Source organism: Tachyglossus aculeatus, chromosome 10, assembly GCF_015852505.1.
Source record: "Tachyglossus aculeatus isolate mTacAcu1 chromosome 10, mTacAcu1.pri, whole genome shotgun sequence".
Lineage (NCBI taxonomy): Eukaryota > Metazoa > Chordata > Mammalia > Monotremata > Tachyglossidae > Tachyglossus > Tachyglossus aculeatus.
In genome coordinates this window covers 20,264,649-20,285,032 of record NC_052075.1, presented here as the reverse complement: position 1 = coordinate 20,285,032, position 20,384 = coordinate 20,264,649, and the positions used below count along the sequence as shown (strand labels likewise).

Genomic DNA, 20,384 nt, shown 5'->3' with positions numbered 1-20,384 from the left:
TAAGACAAGATCATTGTACGGACAGTAGGTTGGTGGTAGAGGAGCAAAATGAGTCTGTTAGGTAAAATAGGAAGGGGCAAGGTGATTAAGTGCTTGAAAGCCAGTAGTAAGAAGTTTCTGTTTGATGTGGGGGTGGATGGGCAACTAGTGGAAGTTTTGGAGGAGTGGGAGTCATGGCCTGAAAAATTTTTTTTGTTTGAAAAGTGATCCAGGCAGCAGAGTGATGTATGAACTGGAGTGGGAAGAGAGACAAGAGACAGGGAGGGCTGATGCAGTAGTCAAGGTGAGGTGAGATAAATGCTTGAATCAACATGGTATCAGTTTGGATAGAGAGAGAAGGGCAGATTTTAGCAGTTAAAATCCCTCCACTCGTGCTTTTCCTCTGGCTTGGAACTCCCTCCTTCCCCAAATCCAGACCCTAGCCCTATCCATATTCAGAGCAGCATGGATAGAGCACAGGCCTGGGAATCAGAAGGACCCAGGTTCTAATCCCGGCTCTGCCACTTGTCTGCTGTGTGACTTTGGGCAAGTCCCTTCACCAGCCCCCTGCCCTCCCCGGACTGTGAGCTCATTGTGGGCAAGGATTGTCTCTCTTTATTGCTGTAATGTACTTTCCCAAGCCCTTGGCACAGTGCTCTGCACACAGTAAGCACTCAGTAAATACGATTGATTGATTGATTCTCTGTGCTACAGTTACCGTGGGGATTAAGACTGTAAGCCCCATGTGGCCATGGACTGTGTCCAACCTCATTAGCGTAGTACAGTGCCTGGTACACAGTGCTTAACAAATGCCATTAAAGAAAAAAACCCTCCTCAAAACCTACCTCCTCCAAAGTACGTTTCCAAAGCAGTTCCCCATATCCCTAGTCATATAAACCCATCAGTCATCTCTAACACTCATGTAACATATTTATACCCTTACGTAGCAATTTTCTATATATGTTTATTCACGTATACTCTAGACTTCTAGTCTTCTAGACTGTGAGCCCACTGTTGGGTAAGGAACGTCTCTATATGTTGCCAACTTGTACTTCCCAAGCGCTTAGTACAGTGCTCTGCACACAGTAAGCACTCAATAAGATTGATTGATTGATATTATTTATTTTGATTACTCTGTTTGCAAATAACGTTTGTTTTCCTCCCCCATTAGAGTGTAAGCACCTTATGGGCAGGAAATTTGGCACTTATTTTGTATTTCCCAAGCCCTTAGTACACTCAGAGGATGTTCCAAAAATGCTATTACTGCCACTGCTATTTCTTCAAACACACTCCACATCTGAGGGTAATTATGACACTCTAAAACACTTTGGAAATCTAGCCCGTTAGAGGCTATTGTCATTATCATTACATGTAACCAGCTAATGGCAGTTGTGATTTATATTAGCTGAGTAGGATAGAGTGCTGTTGTCATTTCTCTTGTTCTTGGGCCTCCTCAGGGAAGGGCAAGGTGGTAAAACATTTTAGAAGTCTGGGATTTTTTGTGACTTTTTTGCAAGTCATGAAATCGCCCAGGTTTTTGAAGAGTTGCCTGTTAGGTTTTGATCTCATGTTTAGTCATTTAATCATATTTATTACTTAATTTTATCCCAATTTGTCCTTTCACTTTTAGAATGAATGCACTGCACAGATCTGCTCAAGGGTCAGTTTCCAAACCCGTAACGAGTTTATTTTCAAGTAAGTAGGAGAAGCAAACTGGTCTAGAGGAAAGAACAACATGCCTGGGAGTCAGAGGGACTGGGTTCTAAACCTGGCTCCAACAAGTCATTTCACTTCTCTGTGCCTCAGTTACCTCATCCGCAAAATGGGGATTAAGACTGTGAGCCCAATGTAGGACAGGGACTGTGTCCAACCCGATTATCTTGACCCCGGCGCTTAGTACAGTGCCTGACACATAGTAAGCACATAAGTACCATTAAAAATAAAGTGAAATATTCCCTAAAAATGGACAGTTTTGAAAAGTATGTCAGTAAGACGAACAGCAACACTCTAATGTGCAATTTATTCTTTACCTTAGCACCTTCAGGTGTAGCGAATGGATATTCTGCACGTTCATTCCGGCCGCCTTACTCATCTGCCTCCAACGTGTATGTATATATTCAGTATATGTTTCATTAAAGCCTTAGGAAGAATTAAAAGATGAAAATAAGTGACTTTCCAAAATCAGGTTGAACAGAATCTCTGCTTGATGCAGTTCAAAGGTTGTTGGGGAAAATCCATAAGAGAATCTCATTTGATCTACAGAATTTGCAGAAGGCCTGTCCATACAGCCATCCACTTGGCACCACACATCTCAGTAAATTACTATGCATTCCCCCGAAAACACCCTCAAGCAGAGAGGCCGGATCTGCACATAGGTTTAGCTTGTGCAACTGCACTGATGCCGTCCGTTAACACGACGGCGTTTGGCGTGACTTCATACGAGTCACAGCATACGCTCAGCAAGCTAGCCTGGAGCCTTGGAACATGGCCTGTCATTGTGACCCTCGTTGTCGATTCATGTTTGGAGTCCAGTACTGTTCCTGGTCCCAACGTAGAAACCCGGGAGGTCAACCCGACTACCCCAGCCGACTGTTTCTTTCAAGGTTTACCTTCCCCCGACACCCACCTCTGAATACCAGAGTAGTGTTGCTAGAATGTGGGAACCTGGTTGCTGTTTCCTTCAGCAGGGAGGCTCCCAAATGTAGAAAACGTAAATCTTGGGACTGCTGCCAAGGCCAAAGGGTGGAAGAGAAATTCAAGGTGTTGGTCAGCTCAGCAAGTAAGAGAGCCAGTCAGTCCCCAGAGAGAAACAAAAGAGAGATTTGTGTGTGTGTGTGTTGGGGGGGGGACTATTAATTAGAAGGCATTGAAACCCATATAGTGAAATCAAAATAAGTTGGGATGTGGATCGAGTCTGTCAGCTCTAATTGGGGAAGCAGCGTGGCCACGTGGGAAGAAAACAGGCCTGAGAGTGAGAGGACTTGGGTTCTAATTCCCACTGCCACCTGTCTGCTTTATGACCTTGGGCAAGTCCCTTCACTTCCCTGTACCTCAGTTACCTCATCTGTAAATTAGGGATTAAATCCTCCTGTCTCTTAGAGTATGTGGGACAGCGACTGTGTCCAACCTGATCGTCTTGTAGCTATCTACCCCAGTCTTAGAGCAGTGCTTGACACATAGTAAGCACTTAATAAATGCTATTTTTTTTAAAGTACCCTCCCAAGTGCTTAGTAAAATGCTCTGCACAGAGTAAGTGCTCAATAAATACCATCGATTGAGTAATACTTTTTCATCTGCCCCTTTTGTGTTGCCTGGTGAAGACCAGATGTTGTCTTTCCACAGGTAGACACTCATATTCTCTTTCCCAATTCTTCCACCCCATCTCCTTGTAATTAACCTTCCTGTTACTTTTTTATGGTGTTTGTTAAGCGCTTACTCTGTGCCAGATACTGTATTAAGCACCGGGGTAGATACACTGTCCATGTTGCACAAGGAGCTCAGAGTCTTAAACCCCATTTTACAGATGAGGTAACAGAAACAGAGAAGTGAAGGGACTTGTCCAAGGTGGCAGACTAGACAAATGGCGGAGTCAGGATTAGAACCCAGGTCCTTTTGACTTCCATGCCTATGCTGTATTCACTAGGCAACTTCTTCTGTGTTGGCTGCATGTGAAATGAGGAAGGGGCCATTCCACCTATGTTTGTTTCCCAAGGATCAAGAAAGAGAGCAAGATCATCCTGGTCTAATTTTTTGGAAGAGGGGGAAGGAGGTTATCGACAGGAGGGAAGGGGCGATGACCCCTAATTGAAGTTGGGAGAGGGGAAAAAAATGGAGCGGGAAGTGGTGAAAAATGTTTGTAGCCATCATTTAAAAAATAAATAAAGCTCTGGAAAAGATGAGCTGATACATAGTCTTCGGTAAATTGATTTCAATGTGTTTATTATTTGCGTTGTATAATGAACATTTCATAAATTTTCCTGTATATTTATTAGAGTGGATTCAATGAAAGTTGATTCTGCATCTTCACCAGTTAGAAAAGTGAGTTAATTTTTTACACCTATTCTCTGTTTTTCATGTGCTGTTCTTTTATATTAGTACAAATGTTTACACATTTTGAAAGTTCCTTTAAAACAGAAAATGTCAGCAGTTCTTTTCAGAGTAAGTGGTAAATATAACCTGTCATGGGGTCCTCCTCTGCCCCAAATAGAACTGCCACTCCACCTTTAGAGGCTTAATTAGACTCTTAATCCCAGGAGACAGGGAGCAGCATGGCCTAGTGGAAAGAGTACAGACCAGGAGCCAGGAGACCTGAGTTCTAATTCTGACTCTAGCACTGCCTGCTGTATGAATCCGGGCAAGTCACGTAACTTCTCTGTGCCTCCAGTTTCCTCAAAGGCAAAATGGGGATTCAATACCTGTTCTCCCTTCTACTTAGAGTGTGAGCCCCTTTTGGGTCAGGGACTGTATCTGGCCTGATATCTTGTATATACTCGAAAACATAAGGAAAGACAAGACTCCAGGACTTAGAACAATACTTGACATATAGTAAGCACTTATAAAAGGAGCCTGGGTGTCTTAAATTAAGAAAAAGAGAGCCATAGAATGGCTGAACATCTACTTGTTGGAATCAGAGAAGCTACATGGCTTAGTGGAAAGAACACGAGCTTGGGAGTCCGAGGACTTGGGTTCTAATCCCGGCTCCGCCACTTGTCTGCTGTGTGACCTTGGCCAAATCACTCAACTTCTCTGTGCCCGTTATCTCATCTGTAAAATGGGGATTAAAAGTGTGAGTCCACATGGGACAACCTGATTACCCTGTATCTACCACAGCACTTAGAACAGTGCTTGGCACATAGTAAGCGCTTCACAAATGCCATTATTATTATTATTAATAATAATAATCAGAGGAACTGAGTCCCAATAGAGGGGAAACAGAGAAGGGTGAATATGGACTCGTCCTCTGCCCTTGCTGTTCAGAGACTGCCTATATTGTAGAGCAGGTATCTCTACACAGACCTCATTGGTATTACCAGTGGGGGTGTTTGTGCGGTGTGAAAGGAAGGATTTTGCTAATATGTACTGACAACACATAACACATAAGCAATTTACCATATTTAAACAAAACTAACGAACATGTTCTCATTTGGGAATTTTCAGAGTATTATCAAAATATTTCCAGATGTCATTTAATGTTTGACTTCCCCACTCTGCAAATCTTCCTCAGATTCAATGGAAAATACATCTATCTGTGGCATCAGTATTCAATTCAATCATATTTAGTGAGGACTTACTGTGTGCAGAGCATTGTACTAAGCATTTCAGAGAGTACAGTGTACAAATAAACGGACACATTCCGTGCCCACAAGAAATATGAAATAATAAATGACAGCATTATCATTTTATAATTTAATTTCTCTCCGTGTATCATTTCTTAGCCTGAGACCCCAGTAGCCCCCGTAAGAATCTCATTGATAAGTCCACCTCAAGGCGGACGCATGGGTAAGTAGATATTCCAGTCTATTTAACCTAAATTGTTATATGTAATTTGAAAAACAGATCGAAAGCTATCATTCCACTGAGTTGTTTGGCATACACTGCGTGCAAATTTTAGCAAAAAACGATACTGCATTATCATCTAAATACTCCTTCCAATACTGGGCTTCTAATCTCCTGATGACTAAAATAACTTGCGGATCGTAAATTAGTTCCATAAGGAGAGAACATCAACTTTTCAGGTCACTGAAATATTATTTAAAGTGCTACAAACGTTTTGTTCTCACACCACTGGCTCACTTTACAGCAGTAATAGAGAACCATCGGTTTCATTCCGGTGCGCACACCAACACAATGCACACACTGTCCGTTAATAGCATGGGCATCTGCCATTATGAGTGACAAAACGTATACCTTCAGTCAGTACTCCCTTTCCAAAATCAGTCGTGCCAGCTTCTTCATCCCTCTCCTCCTCCTCATTATCAACATTTATTGAATGCCTACTATGTGCCAAGCATTGTGTGCTATGCATTTAGGAGCATGCAACAGAAATAAAAGACAAACTCTGCCTTGGGGAAGACTGTGGCGACTGCTGGGCATTCTAGGCAGGATCTCACTGTGGGCAGGGAACATGTCTACTGACTCTGTTATATTGTGCTCTCCCAACCGCTTAGTACAGTGCTGTACATGCAGTAAATGCTCAATAAATACCATTGCTTGATTGAAGAGGAAGGGCATCTCACATACTCGGGTCTGTCTTTAATTCCTTTTGTTCTGACGACTTGGCACCTGTCCACATGTTTTGTTTTGTGTGTCTCCCTATTCTAGACTGTGAGCCCGTTGTTGGGTAGGGACTGCCTCTATATGTTGCCAACTTGTACTTTCCAAGCATTTAGTACAGTGCTCTGCACACAGTAAGCGCTCAATAAATATGATTGAATGAATGAAATCCTCATCCATCAGAAATTCATCCTCATCTGCTTTAATTATGCCTTCTCATCTGTCCAGCAACAATACTTCTCCATCTGACTCCCATACTCGTTGTCTGACACCTATTTCAGAGTTTTAATTCCCTCATCAAACCCCCTGTCTTCTCCACCATCTCTTACCCCTAATGACCTGGCCAGGTACTTTGTTGATAAAATTGAACCCATTAGATGTGGTCTCCCTAAAAATATTCCCTGCTCCTCTGCAGTCCCTTCCTCCTGCAGCCCTCTCTTCGACTCTCCCCTCCTTCCCAGGAGTATCTCGAGGAGATCTCTCGCTTTCTCTCAAACTGTACTCTCTCCACATTTTCTTTTCACCTCAACAAAATAATTGCCCTTCTCTTCTTCCCTGCCTGCTCGCCATCTTCAACTGCTCACTTTCCAGTGGCTCCTTCCCTAGTGCTGTTGAGCAAGCCCTTACCTCCCATATTCCAATAATCCTTCCCTTCACCCCATGTCTCCCTCCTGTTATTTCCCTATCTGCCTCCTACCATTCTTCTCCAAACCCCTTGAGTTAATCTACACTCGCCGTGTCTATTTATCTCCTCCAACTCTCTCCTTTACCACCCTCCCTCCAATCTTACTTCCACCCCCTTCACTCCATGGAAACTGCCCTGTCAAAGTCATCAATAACTGCCTTCTTGCTAAATGGAATGGCCTCTACTCTGTCCTAATCCTCCTCTACCTCTCAGTTACCGTCCACACTGTTGACTGTGGTGGACTACTCCCTTCTCCTGCAAACACTATCTAACCTTGGCTTCACTGAGATGGTCCTCTCCTTGGTTCTCCTCCTACCTCTTGGACCCCTTATTCTCAAACTCTTTCATGGGCTCCTCCTCTGCCTCCCACCCTCTAACGGTAACCCTCTCAAGGCTCAGTTCTGGATCCCCTTCTTTTCTAAATCTACAACGAGCTCCTTGGAGAACTCAATCCCGTGGCTTCAACTACCATCTCAAGCCCTGACTTCTCTCCTTTTCCTCAGTCTCACATTTCCTCCTGCCTTCAGGAAATCTCTACTTGGATGTCCTGCTGACCCCTAGAACTTAACATGTCCAAAGCAGAACTCCTCATCTTTCCACCCAAACCGTATCCTCCCCAAGACTTTCCCCTAACTGTAGACAGCATCATTATCCTCCCTGTCTCACAAGAACACAACAGTGTCAGTATCATCTCTCGTTCAACCTACACATTCAGTCTGTCATGAAATCCCGTGTTGCCTTCATAACATCACAACAGCAGCAGTGTGGCCTAGGAGAAAGAGCACGGGCCTGGAAGAGAGAGGACCTGGGTTCTAATCTGCCACTTTCTTCCTATGTAACCCTGGGCAAGTCACTAAACTTCTCTATGTCTCAGTTCCCTCATATGCAAAATGGGGATTCACTAGCTGTTCTCCCTCAGACTTAGAATGTGCGTCCTGGTTGACACCAGAGACTTATGTCCACCTGAATACCTTGTATCTAACTCACTACTTAGTACAATGCTTGCCATATAGTAAGTGCTTAGCAAATAGCACTATTATTATGTGTCCATTCCTCCATCCAAACTGTTATGCTGATCCAAGTATTTGTAATTTCCCACCTTGACTCTTGCATCAGCCTTCTCATTAAAACCTTCTTGCATCCTATCTCTGCCCTCTCCAGTCCAAACTTCACACTCTGCTGCCTGGATTATCCATCTGAGAAACCATTCAGTTGAGGTTTCCCCACTCACCAAATACCTGTAGGAGTTGCCCATCCACCTCAATATTAAATAGCAACTCCTCAACATTAGCCAGTTGCCTCCTAGCAGCTTGGCCTAGTGGAAAGAGCACGGACTTGCTCTGTAGAGGACCTGCGTTCTAATCTCGGCTCTGCCACTCGCCTGCTCTGTGACTTTGGTCAAGTCACTTAACGTCTCTGGGCCTCAGTTACTTCATCTGGAAAACAGGGGTAAAATCCCCCTCCCCTCCAACTTGGTGAGCCCCGTGAGAGAGTGTGTACCAAAACGGTTGCATTGTACTCTCCCAAATGCTCAGTGTACAGTACTGTATCCAACCGGTCAATGTATTTGAGCACTTACTATGTGCAGAGCACTGTACTAAGCACTTGGGAGAGAACAGTACAACAAATTTGGTAGACATATTCCCTGGCTCCAATGAGCTTACAGTCTAAAGGCGAGATTAACAGTAATATACAGAATTTTTTATGTCTAATTTATAGATATTTACGTAAGTGCTGGGGGCTGAGGGTGGGTGAATACCAAATGCCCAGAGGTTACAGATTCAGGCAAAGTACACTCCGAAGTGCCTAGTATAGTACTCTGCACACATTAAGCATGCAGTAAATACCACTGATTGATTCATCTGCACAGTTAGTGCTCAGTAAATACCATTGATTGTTTCATTATATACTTTAACTTCCTCCTATATCCACTGTTCTTGTGAGCGACTTTGCTCTGTTGCGCTGATGGGTCTTCTTTTACTGTCTTTCGAGTCCTCAATCTAATGCGTCTCACTCAGGTGCTCAGTAAATACCAGTGCAAAGTGAGAAAACAAACACAGCCAAGAAGAAGTGGTATAAAACACTGATACATGAAAAGAAGCATCCTTTAAGTTTATATAGTATTGAGGGGTTTTTTTGCAACACAAAGAAAGGGAATTGTGATATAAGTAAACCTTTGAGAAAAGATTGGTGGCATAATAAAAAGCATGGTGTGAAATTAAAGGAGTGCGTTAAAATGGAATCTCATATTAAGAAGAGTAAAAATTAGGAAGAAATAGAAAATAGATAATAGGATTCATCCTTCTTCCCACAAGTAATTTAACTGAAAAAGTGTAATGTTTTAATTTTTTCCACAGGAAGTGTTTCCTACAGGGGTTCAGGACTAACAGCAAGTCAGAATAGGATTGCAAGGTATGTAGAAGGCATATGTAAGGGTTTGGGAATAGTCTCCTTAAAAATATGATATTTAATAATGAAGTGGCTCCACAGGATGACTATAGAAACTGTTCTTTTTATACAGAGATTCTTTCCAAAATAATATATGAATTTGTGTATAATCACCTTTTGTAATAAGCGTATATACTGATTTATCTTGGAGTTTTCTTTCAGTGAGTAAGAACTGCTATGATTTGTGGGTGTACTTTTCATGAAAACAAATTTTTGTTTTATAAATAATACTAGGTGATAGTAAATTGGAAAGGTCGACTGTTTGAAAAAGTAAATACAGATGAGGGTTTTGTTCGTTTTCTGCTGCGGTTTTTGAGAGCTGTGGTTCTCACTGGTCCCTTTCTGATTCATTGTTGCTTTTATTTCATTTTATTTTGAGGCAGTATTTTATTTCTCTTATACATTTCTCAAGTCTCTGTTCCCTAGAAAACATGAGAAATCAGCCTGGGAAGTTCAGCCTAAGCCTCTGAGCAAAATTATGATCCATTGTGAGTTTTCATGCCACTCAGAACACGCTTATGAGTTCTGTAAAACACCTATCCATGTATGTGTTTATCTTTATTCACCCTCCATACTATATACGTGACACACTTTGGAAGAGGCCAGAGTAAATCTGGCAAACCTTTTAAAACTGTGTTCACCCAAGTTGTCCTGTGGTTTGTAACTCTAGCCTCTGCTCATCAAGTCTGTCACTGTTTGCCACTAACTTACTGGTTTAGAAAGCGCAATACCTTGGTTCAGAAAGCGGCATTCTGCTCTTTTCTGCCGGGAACGAAATGGGCTCACGTTGTCAGGAGAAGAAAGTCATTGGCAAAACATATAATGAAAACATACTTGATGGCAGAATGGGATGTGTTGGTTTTCTTGATTTGACTGTCAAATTCAGGTAGCAGAACTTGGCAATCAGGCATTTTCAGGGATGCAAAAATGGAATGCTCTGTAAGAATGTCTGTGTATTTCCATTCATCATTAATGTTGCGATACTACTTTAATGTGGGGAGATGCTGAGGTCTTTTCTCGATCCGTATTTGTTCATACTCCTTGGGAGAGTGGGTCCTAGTGCTCTCAAGTAAGAATAAATCATTGAGTTATTGTCCTGCCTAGCATATGATGAAAGAAATGTGTCCATTAATATAAACTTTGTCTTTTTTTCTGTGTCGTGTCACATTACTAGGGCTTCACCATTCCAACCTCCTTCACAGACTCCTCCGAGATCGCAAAATGGAATGGGAATGTGGGATGCTTCAGGCTTCAGAATTCCCCAGTGTACTCCCCCTTTGTCCCAGGCCTCGGTGTCCAGGCCACCCATCAGCATACCTGGACTTCTACAGAGACAGCATTTAGGCAAGTGACATTGGTGCATTGCAAAACATAGAAATTAAGTGCATTTTCTTTCCTTTTTTTTTTAATGGTATCTGTTAAGCATTTACTATGTGCCAGGCGCTGTACTAAGCTCTGAGGAAGATACAAGCTACTCAAGTTGAACACAGCCCCTGTCCCACATGGGACTCATGGTCTTAATTCCCAGTTTACAGGTGAGGTTGAGGCACAGAGAAGTTAGGCGACTTGCCCAAGGACACAGGGCAGACATACGGCAGAAGCTGGGATTAGGCAATTTTAGAAGATTAGAAGATTAGTTTTTCTAGGATTTCTTGAGATGTCTTTGCCTTCCCAGCAGGAAAAAAAAAATGATTTGCTTGTTTTGAGGGCCATGACTTCGCAGTTTATTTTGTAAATCAGCTTTGTCTACCAGTTCCATTTGGGAGAGTGGGGAATCTAATAGCCCTTCAGGGACTAGGTAGTGGTTATTGGAAACTCCCAGATCTGTGGCAGAAGTTTCTGGTCTATCATTATATGTAGGAGCAGAGGCCCAGGGAGAACCAGGAGGAGCTTTGAATCTGAGTGGCAGGGGCCTGAAGAGAGGTCAGGATTTTCCTGGCTGACCTCTCATGGCTTCTCTTGCTTCTCCCCCAAGCTCCCCGGTATTGTCTCTTTTGCCCCTTTTCCTGCCATTACTGTTGAACTTTCCTTCCAATCTCTGGACTTGTGCTCTCCCCACTACTCTCACAGTCTCTCCCTTTCCCCCCCATAATTTATCAGAGATTTTTGTCAAGTTTTACTCTCAATAATCTTTAAAACTCAGTACTGACATAATTTTTTTTAATGGTGTTTGTTAGGCGCTTAGTATGTGCCTGAGTACTGAGGTAGATAGACACAAGCCAACCAGGTTGGATGCAGTCAGTGCCCCACATGGGATGCACATTCTTAATCCCCATTTTACAGATGAGGTAACTGAGGCACAGAGAAATGAAATGACTTGCCCAATTAACCATGGAGTCTCCTGTCAAGAATGACAGATAGCAATAACTGTGGTATTTGTCAAGAACTTATGTGTCAAGCACTGTTCTAAGCACTGGGGAAGATACAAGGTAATCAGGTCAGGCACAGTGTCTGTCCCACATGGGGATCTCAGTCGAAGTAGAAAGGGAGAAAAGTATTGAATTCAGATTTCACAGATGAGGAAAATTGGCCATTGAGAAGTGAAGTGACTTGCCCAGTCACACAGCGGGCAAGTGACAGAACTGGGATCAGAATCCAGGTCTTCCCAACTTCTGTTTTGGGGCTCTCGGAAGCGCCTTGGTCCCTGAGACAGTGGGAGGAGGGATGTGGCCTAGTTACCTGAGTGAAGGGATTGGTGAGAGGAGGCAGTAGTTTTCCCGGCAGAACTTGCACTATCTCAATGAGCAGAGCATGCAATGAGCAAGGAGGCAGGCAGGCATGCAAACCCTGAGAAGTGCACACAAAGGACCACACAGTGTGACCCAGTGGAAAGGATAGCAGTAGTGGACAGGGATCACGTCTACCAACTCAGTCATATTGTACTCTCCTCCCAAGAGCTTAGTACAGTGCTCTGCAAAAAGTAAGCGCTCAATCAATATGATTGACTGATAAATGGGATTTCTTGATCGAGGCAAGGGGGCAACTTGAAAGATGTTCCCCCCTTTCCCTTATGTTTTTCTCCTGGGCATGGAGACTATTTAGATGGTGGTGGATTAGAACACCTGGCTGTTATTTAAATGTCCTTGGTGAATCTACCGGGGTTAGAGCAACTCCTCACCATTTGTTCTGTTCCAGAGCAATATCGTTTGTTCAATTCCTTGCCATCCCGTTTTATTTCCTAGAATAGCCCCTTTTAGGCTTGCGAATGGAACTTTTTGATGTGCCTCCCTCGTCATATCTGACAGACACTTACTCTTCCCCCTCCAAAGCCTCACTGAAGGTACATCTCCTCCAGAAGGCCTTCCCTGACAAAGCCCTCCTTTCCTTCCCCTTTTCCCACCCTCTTCTGCATTGCTCTAACATGCTCCCTTTACTCACCAACCCCCCTCACCAGCCCCACAGCATTTATGTACATATCTATAATTTATTTATATTAATGTCTGTCTCTCCCTCTAGACTGTGAGCTTCCTAAGGGCAGGGAATGTGTCTATGATATTGTTGTATTGTACTGTCCCAAGCGCTTAGTGCCAAGTGCTCTGAACCCAGCAAGCGCTCAATAAATACAATTGACTGACCGACTCATTTAAGGGATCAACTTCAGACCTGTGGAGGAAACAGGTCCGGGAGTCTGGAGACCTGGATTCCTGTCCCAGCTCTGCCTGTAGCTGGCCAACACCACCAAAGGCTGAATTTGCACTTCTCAGTGTACTTCTCCCCTCCCAACCTACACACAGAACCCGAGGAGTGCTGCCAAACCCCTAGGAATCATCAGTTGTATTTATTGAGCACATACCGTATGCAGAACACCGTACTAAGCTCTTGGGGGAGTACAATATAACAGATAAATTCCCTGCCTTCAGCGTAACAGTGCAATTAAGGCCAGTGCAATTAAGGTCTCAGGCCAGAAGCTCATCTCTTACTCCCAGTGGGAGACTCCGTCATCATCAGGTGTCTCGGAGCATCTCCGAATGGGAAAGGAAGTAGTCCACCTCTATAGTTTTGAATGACCACACTGTGGGAAGTCCAGAGTTAAGTCTAATTGATCTAATTGATGACACCCAGATGCCCAGGATCTGGAATCTCCATCTGATATTACGCCCAGTCGCTGCAGGGAAATGTTGCCTTCCCCAACCCTTCCTCTGCTCGCCCTACCCCCTCTATGGTACTTTACAGTTCAATCGATCAATCAGCCATATTTATTAAGCACTTATATTGTTTGCACAGCTCTGTATTAAGCACGTGGGAGAGTACAATATAGCAGACGGTTTCCCTGCCACAAAGAGCTTACAGTCTAGAGGGGGAATCAGATATTAATATAAATTAATTACGGATATGTAAATAAGTGCTTTGGGGCGGGGGGTATGATTCAATAAAGGGAGCACATTAGGGAGATGCAGAAGGGAATGGAAGAAAAGGAAATGAGGGCTGGGAGAAGATGAGCCTTCAGTAAGGCTTTGAAATGGTATATGAAGCATCGGCCTTTTTCTGTCCCCATTCACTCCCGGCAGAATCACCAGGAGCAACTGAGCCCAGTTTTCCGGGAATCAAATGTCGGAGAGAGGCGAGCACTGGGAGGGAGTGGGGAAACTGGGAGCTGAGGCAGTCCGACCTGTGGGAGACCCCCCTACCATTTCAATCCCACTCCCAATCTGTTTGGCCTTGGCCTGAAGCATGGCCTAGTGGAAAGAGTCAGAGGACTTGGGTTCTCATCCCAGCTCTTCCACTTGCCTGCTGTGTGTGACCTTGGGCAAGTCACTTCACTTCCCTGTGCCTCGGTTCCCTCATCTGTGAAGTGGGGATTGAGACTGTGAGCCCCATGTGAGTCAGGGACTGTGTCCAACCTGAATTGGTTGTATCCAACCGAGTGCATGGTATAGTGCCTGACATATAGCAAGGGCTTAACAAATATCACAATTATTATTATTATTATTAGCCTGTATCTACCCTAGTGCTTTAGTATAGAGCTTGGCACAAAGGAAGCACTTAGGCCCAGCAGCCAACATCATCATCAGTGGTATTTATTGAGCACTTACTATGTGCAAAGCACTGTGGTGAATGCTTGGGTGCGTACAGTGTACAATATGCAGTATAACAGAGACACGAGCTCTGCCCACAGCCAGCCAGTAGCCGCTCAAGAAGCAGCTGCAGCTTAGTAGACACAGTACAGGCTTAGGAATCAGAAGGACCTAGGTTCTAATCCCGGCTCCGCCACTTGTCTGTTTTGTGACCTTGGGGAAGTCATTTCACTTCTCTGGGCCTCAGTTACCTCATCTATAAAATGGGGATTTAGAGTGTTAGCCCCATGTGGGACTGGGGCTGTGTCCAATCTGATTAATTTATATCTACTCGAGCACTTAGAACAGTGCTTGGCAATTAGTAAGTGCTTAACAAGTGGCATGGCTCAATGGAAAGAGCACAGGGCTTTGGAGTCAGAGGTCCTGGATTCAAATCCCGGCTCTGTCAATTGTCAGCAGTGGGACCTTGGGCAAGTCACTTAACTTCTCCGTGCCTCAGTTACCTCATCTGTAAAATGGGGATTAAGGCTGTGAGCACCCCATGGGACAACCTGAACACCTTGTAACCACCCCAGTGCTTAGAACAGTGCTTTGCACCTAGTAAGCGCTTCATAAATGCCATTATTAAGTGCCATAATCATTAAATCGTACTAGTACTCTTCACATCAACATATTGACTGTTTTCAACAGCTACGCAGAGATGGAAGTAAAAACCAGAGCTGCGGGGAGTGAAGCACCAGCAAGATGGTAAGGGCCACCTTAGCAGTTTCAATCTCAACTATTCCCGGTGGACATTTTTTGATTTTCCTTTAGCAAGACCCGCTTGGCCATGGCTCAGACGGGGGCTCTGTTTGTTGGGGGCTCTGGATAGGGCAGGACTGTCCCCGTCAGGAGTTCTGCAGTCCTTGGGTTGTGGGGGAGAGTGGGGCAGAATTGATGCCAAGGGAGCAGCGTGAGGCCTGAAAGCCAGGGGACCGCTAGCCATCGGCCGCGTCGCCTGCCCCCGTAGCCAGCGGCCTGGTTTCGCGAGGGGACAGGCGAGCCAGCCTGGGCCATTCTGTTGAGAAGTTTCTCGCTTTTACTTCAGCAGCGAACCCGCCTGCCTCTTCAGCCAAACCCAAATGGTCCTTGCAATTCTGTAAACTTGGAAACTGGAAAAAATACCCAGTGCAGAAGAAGCGATGAGCGTCTAAGAGCAAAGAGGCAGGACTTTCCTAGAAACTGTATGGGGAATGAAAATACTCCCCCACTGCCTGGATCCCCGGGAAACCAACAAAAGTATCGAAGCGATATTAACAATTGCTCTGTAACGGTTAAAGCTCTTAATGTGTGTGACTGTGAACTGTCGTGGACAATTTTTCCAACGCAACTCAACAAAACGTGCAATACCACCGTGGTGCCACAAGAGGGCGCAGGGAACCCTACTAATTCTGTAATTTGGTGTTTTTTCAAACAACCGGGGATTTCTTTTGTCTGTCAGAGTGGAACAAAATTGTATCCATGTCTGTTTTGTTGTACTATAAGAATGAAATATTCACATTAAAGAAGTTCTATCAAGCCTCCAAATTCGTAAAGCTGTTAAGGCATTGTTATTACTGTTATTGAGACAGTATTTGGTTCCCAAACTCCCACTATACCACTGACAGTATCGTCTCAAATTCGGGTGTATTATGGGTCAGAGGTTCTGTGAAGTACTGGGACGTTTTCTTGTTTTGTCACCCGTGTGGAGTCTCTGGGTCTCACAGAACCGTAACGGAGAGAGCAAGAAGCCCAAAGAATGAGGCTGCAGAGGAGAATGGGCTATCCTAAGGTAGGATCCAGGGGTTTTTTTTATTTCCTTTCTTTCCTTTTTTTTTTTTGAATTATATTTGTTAACCCAGGCACTGTACTACATGATAGGGTAGATACAAGCTAATTAATTTAGACACAGAATTTAGATACTGAACCTGTCCCACAGCGGGCTTCCGTTCTTAATTGGCATTTTACAGATGAGGTCACTGAAGAGCAGGGAAGTGAAGTGACTTGTCCAAAGTCACACAACAGATGAGGGGTGGAGCCGGGATTAGAACCCAGGTCCCTCTAACTTCCAGGCCCAGGCTTTATCCACTAGGTTCGTGAGGTTTAAAAGTCGGAATCAATTATACCTCCGTTGTCCGCAATTTTTTGTCTGCCTCCTGAGTTAGATTAGGCCTCCTGAGTACAAGAATCATGCCTTTTACTTCCATTACAATCTCCCAAACACTTTCATTCATTCATTAATTCAATTGTATTTATTGAGCGCTTACTGTGTGCAGAGCACTGTACTAAGCGCTTGGGAAGTACAAGTTGGCAACATGTAGAGATGGTCCCTACGCAACAGCGGGCACACAGTCTAGAAGGGGGAGACACACAACAAAACAAAACATATTAACAAAATAAAATAAATAGAATAGTAAAATAGTGAGTATGTACAGCACTTAGTACAGTGATCTACATGAAGCAGAGTTCAGTGCACACGATTGATTAATTACGGGTCATCTAGAAAGTCATTGCCAGTGTTTTTCTAGTCCTGACAGAATAATGCGATCAGTTATAGTACTCTTGTGTCACTACTGCCCACTTTCCACAGATATTGTTTATTATAAGCGCTCAATAAATACGATTGATGATGATGATGATTACCAAGTCACGTCTCTAAGGTAAGACAAGGGTTTAGAAGAAAGTAAGCAAAAGAAAAAGCGTGGTTTAGTGGGTAGATCACAGGCCTGGGAGTAAGAAGGACCTGGATTTTAATCCTGGCTGTTTTCTGTTGTCTGCTGTGTGACCTTGGGCAAGTCACTTCACTTCATGGTGCCTCAGTTAATTGGTAAAATGGGGATTAAGACTGCAAGCCCCATGCGGGGCAGGGATTGTGTCCAATCTGAGTATCTTGTGTCTACCCTAGGACTTAGAACAGTGTCTAGCACATAGTAAGCACTTAACAAATACCATAAAACAAACGAAAACTTTCAGCTACATGTCAGAGAAGGCTGTTGTTTGAACTGTGAATCCAGGCAACGTGTTCATGGTCAATACTTTTCAGTAGTCGTTGAAGGTAACAGTAGAAGGTTTTAGGAAAAATTGGGTGCTGCAAAATAATCCAGTCAAATGGAAGAGCCTCTGACTTGGGGTTTCTCGAAGAGGAGACAGTTGGGACGGACTAAGGGGAAAGTTGAAACTGGAAGTGCAGAAGACCCTAGCACTTGTTGGGGGGGTCTGTTCTAACTCTCTCCAAGTTTGTAATCATCCCTTTTCTTCCCTCCTTTCAGGCATGAAAAGTTTGACTAGCACTGAAAAGCCTTTACAAAAAGGTCAAATAATAGTAATAACGGTACTAGTGGTGTTATATAGTGGTGAGATCTAGACTGTAAGCGCATTTTTTGTGTGCGGGGAATGTGTCTTTTTATTGTTGCAAGCACTTAGTATAGAGCTCTGCACACAATAAGCGCTCTATAAATATGATTGTGTAGTTTAGTGCTTAGTATATACCAAACACTTTGCTGGGATACATTACAAGCAGATTAGAACCAGCCTCACATAGGGCTCACAGTCTAAGGAGGAGGGAGAACAGATACATAATCCATTCAGGGCTATTTATTGAGCACTTACTGTGATCAGAGCACTGTACTAAGCACTTGGAAGGGTACAATAGGGCAGTGTAACAGACGTTTCCTGCCCACAACGAGCATACAGTCTAGAGGACGAGTGTTGGGTGTAGCTCATTACTGGTTTGACTTACCTCAGTTCAAGGGAGCCCCTACCCCAAACCCTGGCTCAGTCTGGGCGTCAGGGAGACCTGGGTTCTAATGCCGGCTCTGCCACTTGTCTACTAGGTGGCCTTGGGCAAGTCACTTCACTCCTCTGGGCCTCAGTTACCTCATCTATAAAATGGGGATTAAGACTGTGAGCCTCATGCAGGACGGGGACTGTGTCCAACCCAATTTACTTGTATCCACCCCAGCGCTTAGTACAGTGCCTGGCACATAGTAAGTGCTTAACAAATACCACAGTTATTATCATTATCACGGGTATGTACGGAGCCTTTACTGTGTGCGGAGTGCTTGGGAGAGAACACTCCAATGCAGTTGGTAGATATGTTCCCTGCCCATAACAAGCTCACAGTGCAATCTGCATTCTGCAGAGATCTCTTCTGTAGAGATCTTTTAGACTGTGAGCCCACTATTGGGTAGGGACTGTCTCTATATGTTGCCAAATGGTACTTCCCAAGCGCTTAGTACAGTGCTCTGCACACAGTAAGCGCTCAATAAATACGATTGATGATGATGATGATGATCTATTCTTTGAACATGGAGGCAATGGTCAGCTGATAACCACGGCTCTGGACAGACACGGGACTCCAGCCCCCAGTTCTGAGTTCTTGAAGTATGTGGTGTTTTGTCTGGGGTTATATTCAGAGGTGCTCAAGAAGAAGGCAGGGAAAGAGCACAGGACTGTTTTCCAATCCCATCTATGCCCCTCTAGCCTAGCTGGGCAGGCCCCTTAAATTTTGCTGTGCCTCAGTTTCCACAACTGTAAAGTGGGGACTAAATATCTGTTCTCCCTCCCCTTTAGACTGTGAACCTGGTGTCGTTCAGGTACTGTGCTGTTGGTACTGTATTGTATTTCCCTTTGCACACATAGTCCCCAGTTAAGAAATACCACTGGAGAAGCAGCGTGGCTCAGTGGAAAGAGCCCGGGCTTTGGAGTCAGAGGTCGTGGGTTCAAATCCCGGCTCCGCCAGTTCTCAGCTGTGTGACTTTGGATGACTTAATCCCTCATCTGTAAAATGGGGATTAAGACTGTGAGCCCCCCGTGGGACAACCTGATCACCTTGTAACCTCCCCAGTGCTTAGAACAGTGCTTTGCACGTAGTAAGCGCTTAATAAATGCCATTATTATTATTATTATTATTATTAATTATTATTATCATTATTATTGAGAAGCAGCATGGCCTAATGGATAGAAGTTGGGCCTCGGAGTCAGACGACCTGGATTCTCATTCAGGTTCCACCTCTTGTCAGCTGTGTGACCTTGGGCCAGTCACTCCGTTCCCTCATCTGTGAAATGGGGATTAAGAGGGCGAGCCCCATGTGGGACGTAGACTGTGCCCAACCCGATTAGCTTGTATCTACCCCAGCGCTTAGTACAGTGCCTGGCACATAGTAAGTGCTTTAAGGATACCATAAAAAAAAAGCAGTCGATGTTCCTGACCCCTCCCTCTGGTTTGGCACTTCTGCCCCCTTCATATGAGAAGCGGCGTGGACTAGTGGAAAGAGCACGGGCTAAGGAGTCAGAGGACCTGGGTTCTAATCCCAGCTCCTCACTTACCTGATGTGTGACCTTGGGCAAATCACTTAACTTCTCTGTGCCTAAAGCTTCCTCATCAGTAAAAAGGAAATTTAATCCTACTCCCTCCTACCTAGACGGTGAACTCCATGCAGTACAGGGACTGTGTCCAAACTGATATCCTTGTGTCTATCCCGATGCTTGGCACATAGTAAGGGCTCAACAATCCCCATAATTATCATGATCAAATATCATTATATATGACAGACTACCATTCTCCACCCTTGGAAACCTTATTAAAATCATATCTCTTCCAAGAGTCAATCAATCAATCAATCAATTGTATTTATTGAGCGCTTACTGTGTGCAGAGCACTGTACTAAGCACTTGGGAAGTACAAATTGAATACAAATACAAACGAAGCCTTACCTAAGTCCTCATTTCCCCTACCCTGTGTCCTTTCTGCATGATTTATGCATTTGCATCTCTACCCTTTAAGCACTTGATATTCACCCAAGCCTAATCCTTCCAGCACTTAACGTATATATCTGTAATTTAGTGTAATGTCTCTCTCCCCCTCTAGTGTGTAAGCTCCTTGTGGGCAGAAGACGTGTCTACCAACTCTGTTGTATTGTTCTCTCACAAGCGCTTAGCACAGTGCTCTGCACAAATCAGGTGCT

The 20,384-nt window shown here is 44.2% G+C and overlaps 1 protein-coding gene across 1 annotated transcript in view; it reads left to right on the top strand.

Annotated features, from left to right (window-relative positions):
• Positions 1–15,954, top strand: part of RNF212 (ring finger protein 212) — a 38,690-nt gene extending 22,736 nt beyond the window's left edge. The window contains exons 6-13 of the mRNA XM_038752973.1: positions 1,610–1,674; positions 2,015–2,084; positions 3,972–4,017; positions 5,415–5,478; positions 9,295–9,349; positions 10,560–10,729; positions 15,091–15,147; positions 15,488–15,954. Of these exons, the coding sequence (XP_038608901.1) occupies positions 1,610–1,674; positions 2,015–2,084; positions 3,972–4,017; positions 5,415–5,478; positions 9,295–9,349; positions 10,560–10,729; positions 15,091–15,110 (490 nt within the window). The 3' untranslated portion in view covers positions 15,111–15,147; positions 15,488–15,954. The remainder of the gene's footprint in view (positions 1–1,609; positions 1,675–2,014; positions 2,085–3,971; positions 4,018–5,414; positions 5,479–9,294; positions 9,350–10,559; positions 10,730–15,090; positions 15,148–15,487) is intronic.
• The last annotated feature ends 4,430 nt before the right edge of the window (positions 15,955–20,384 follow it).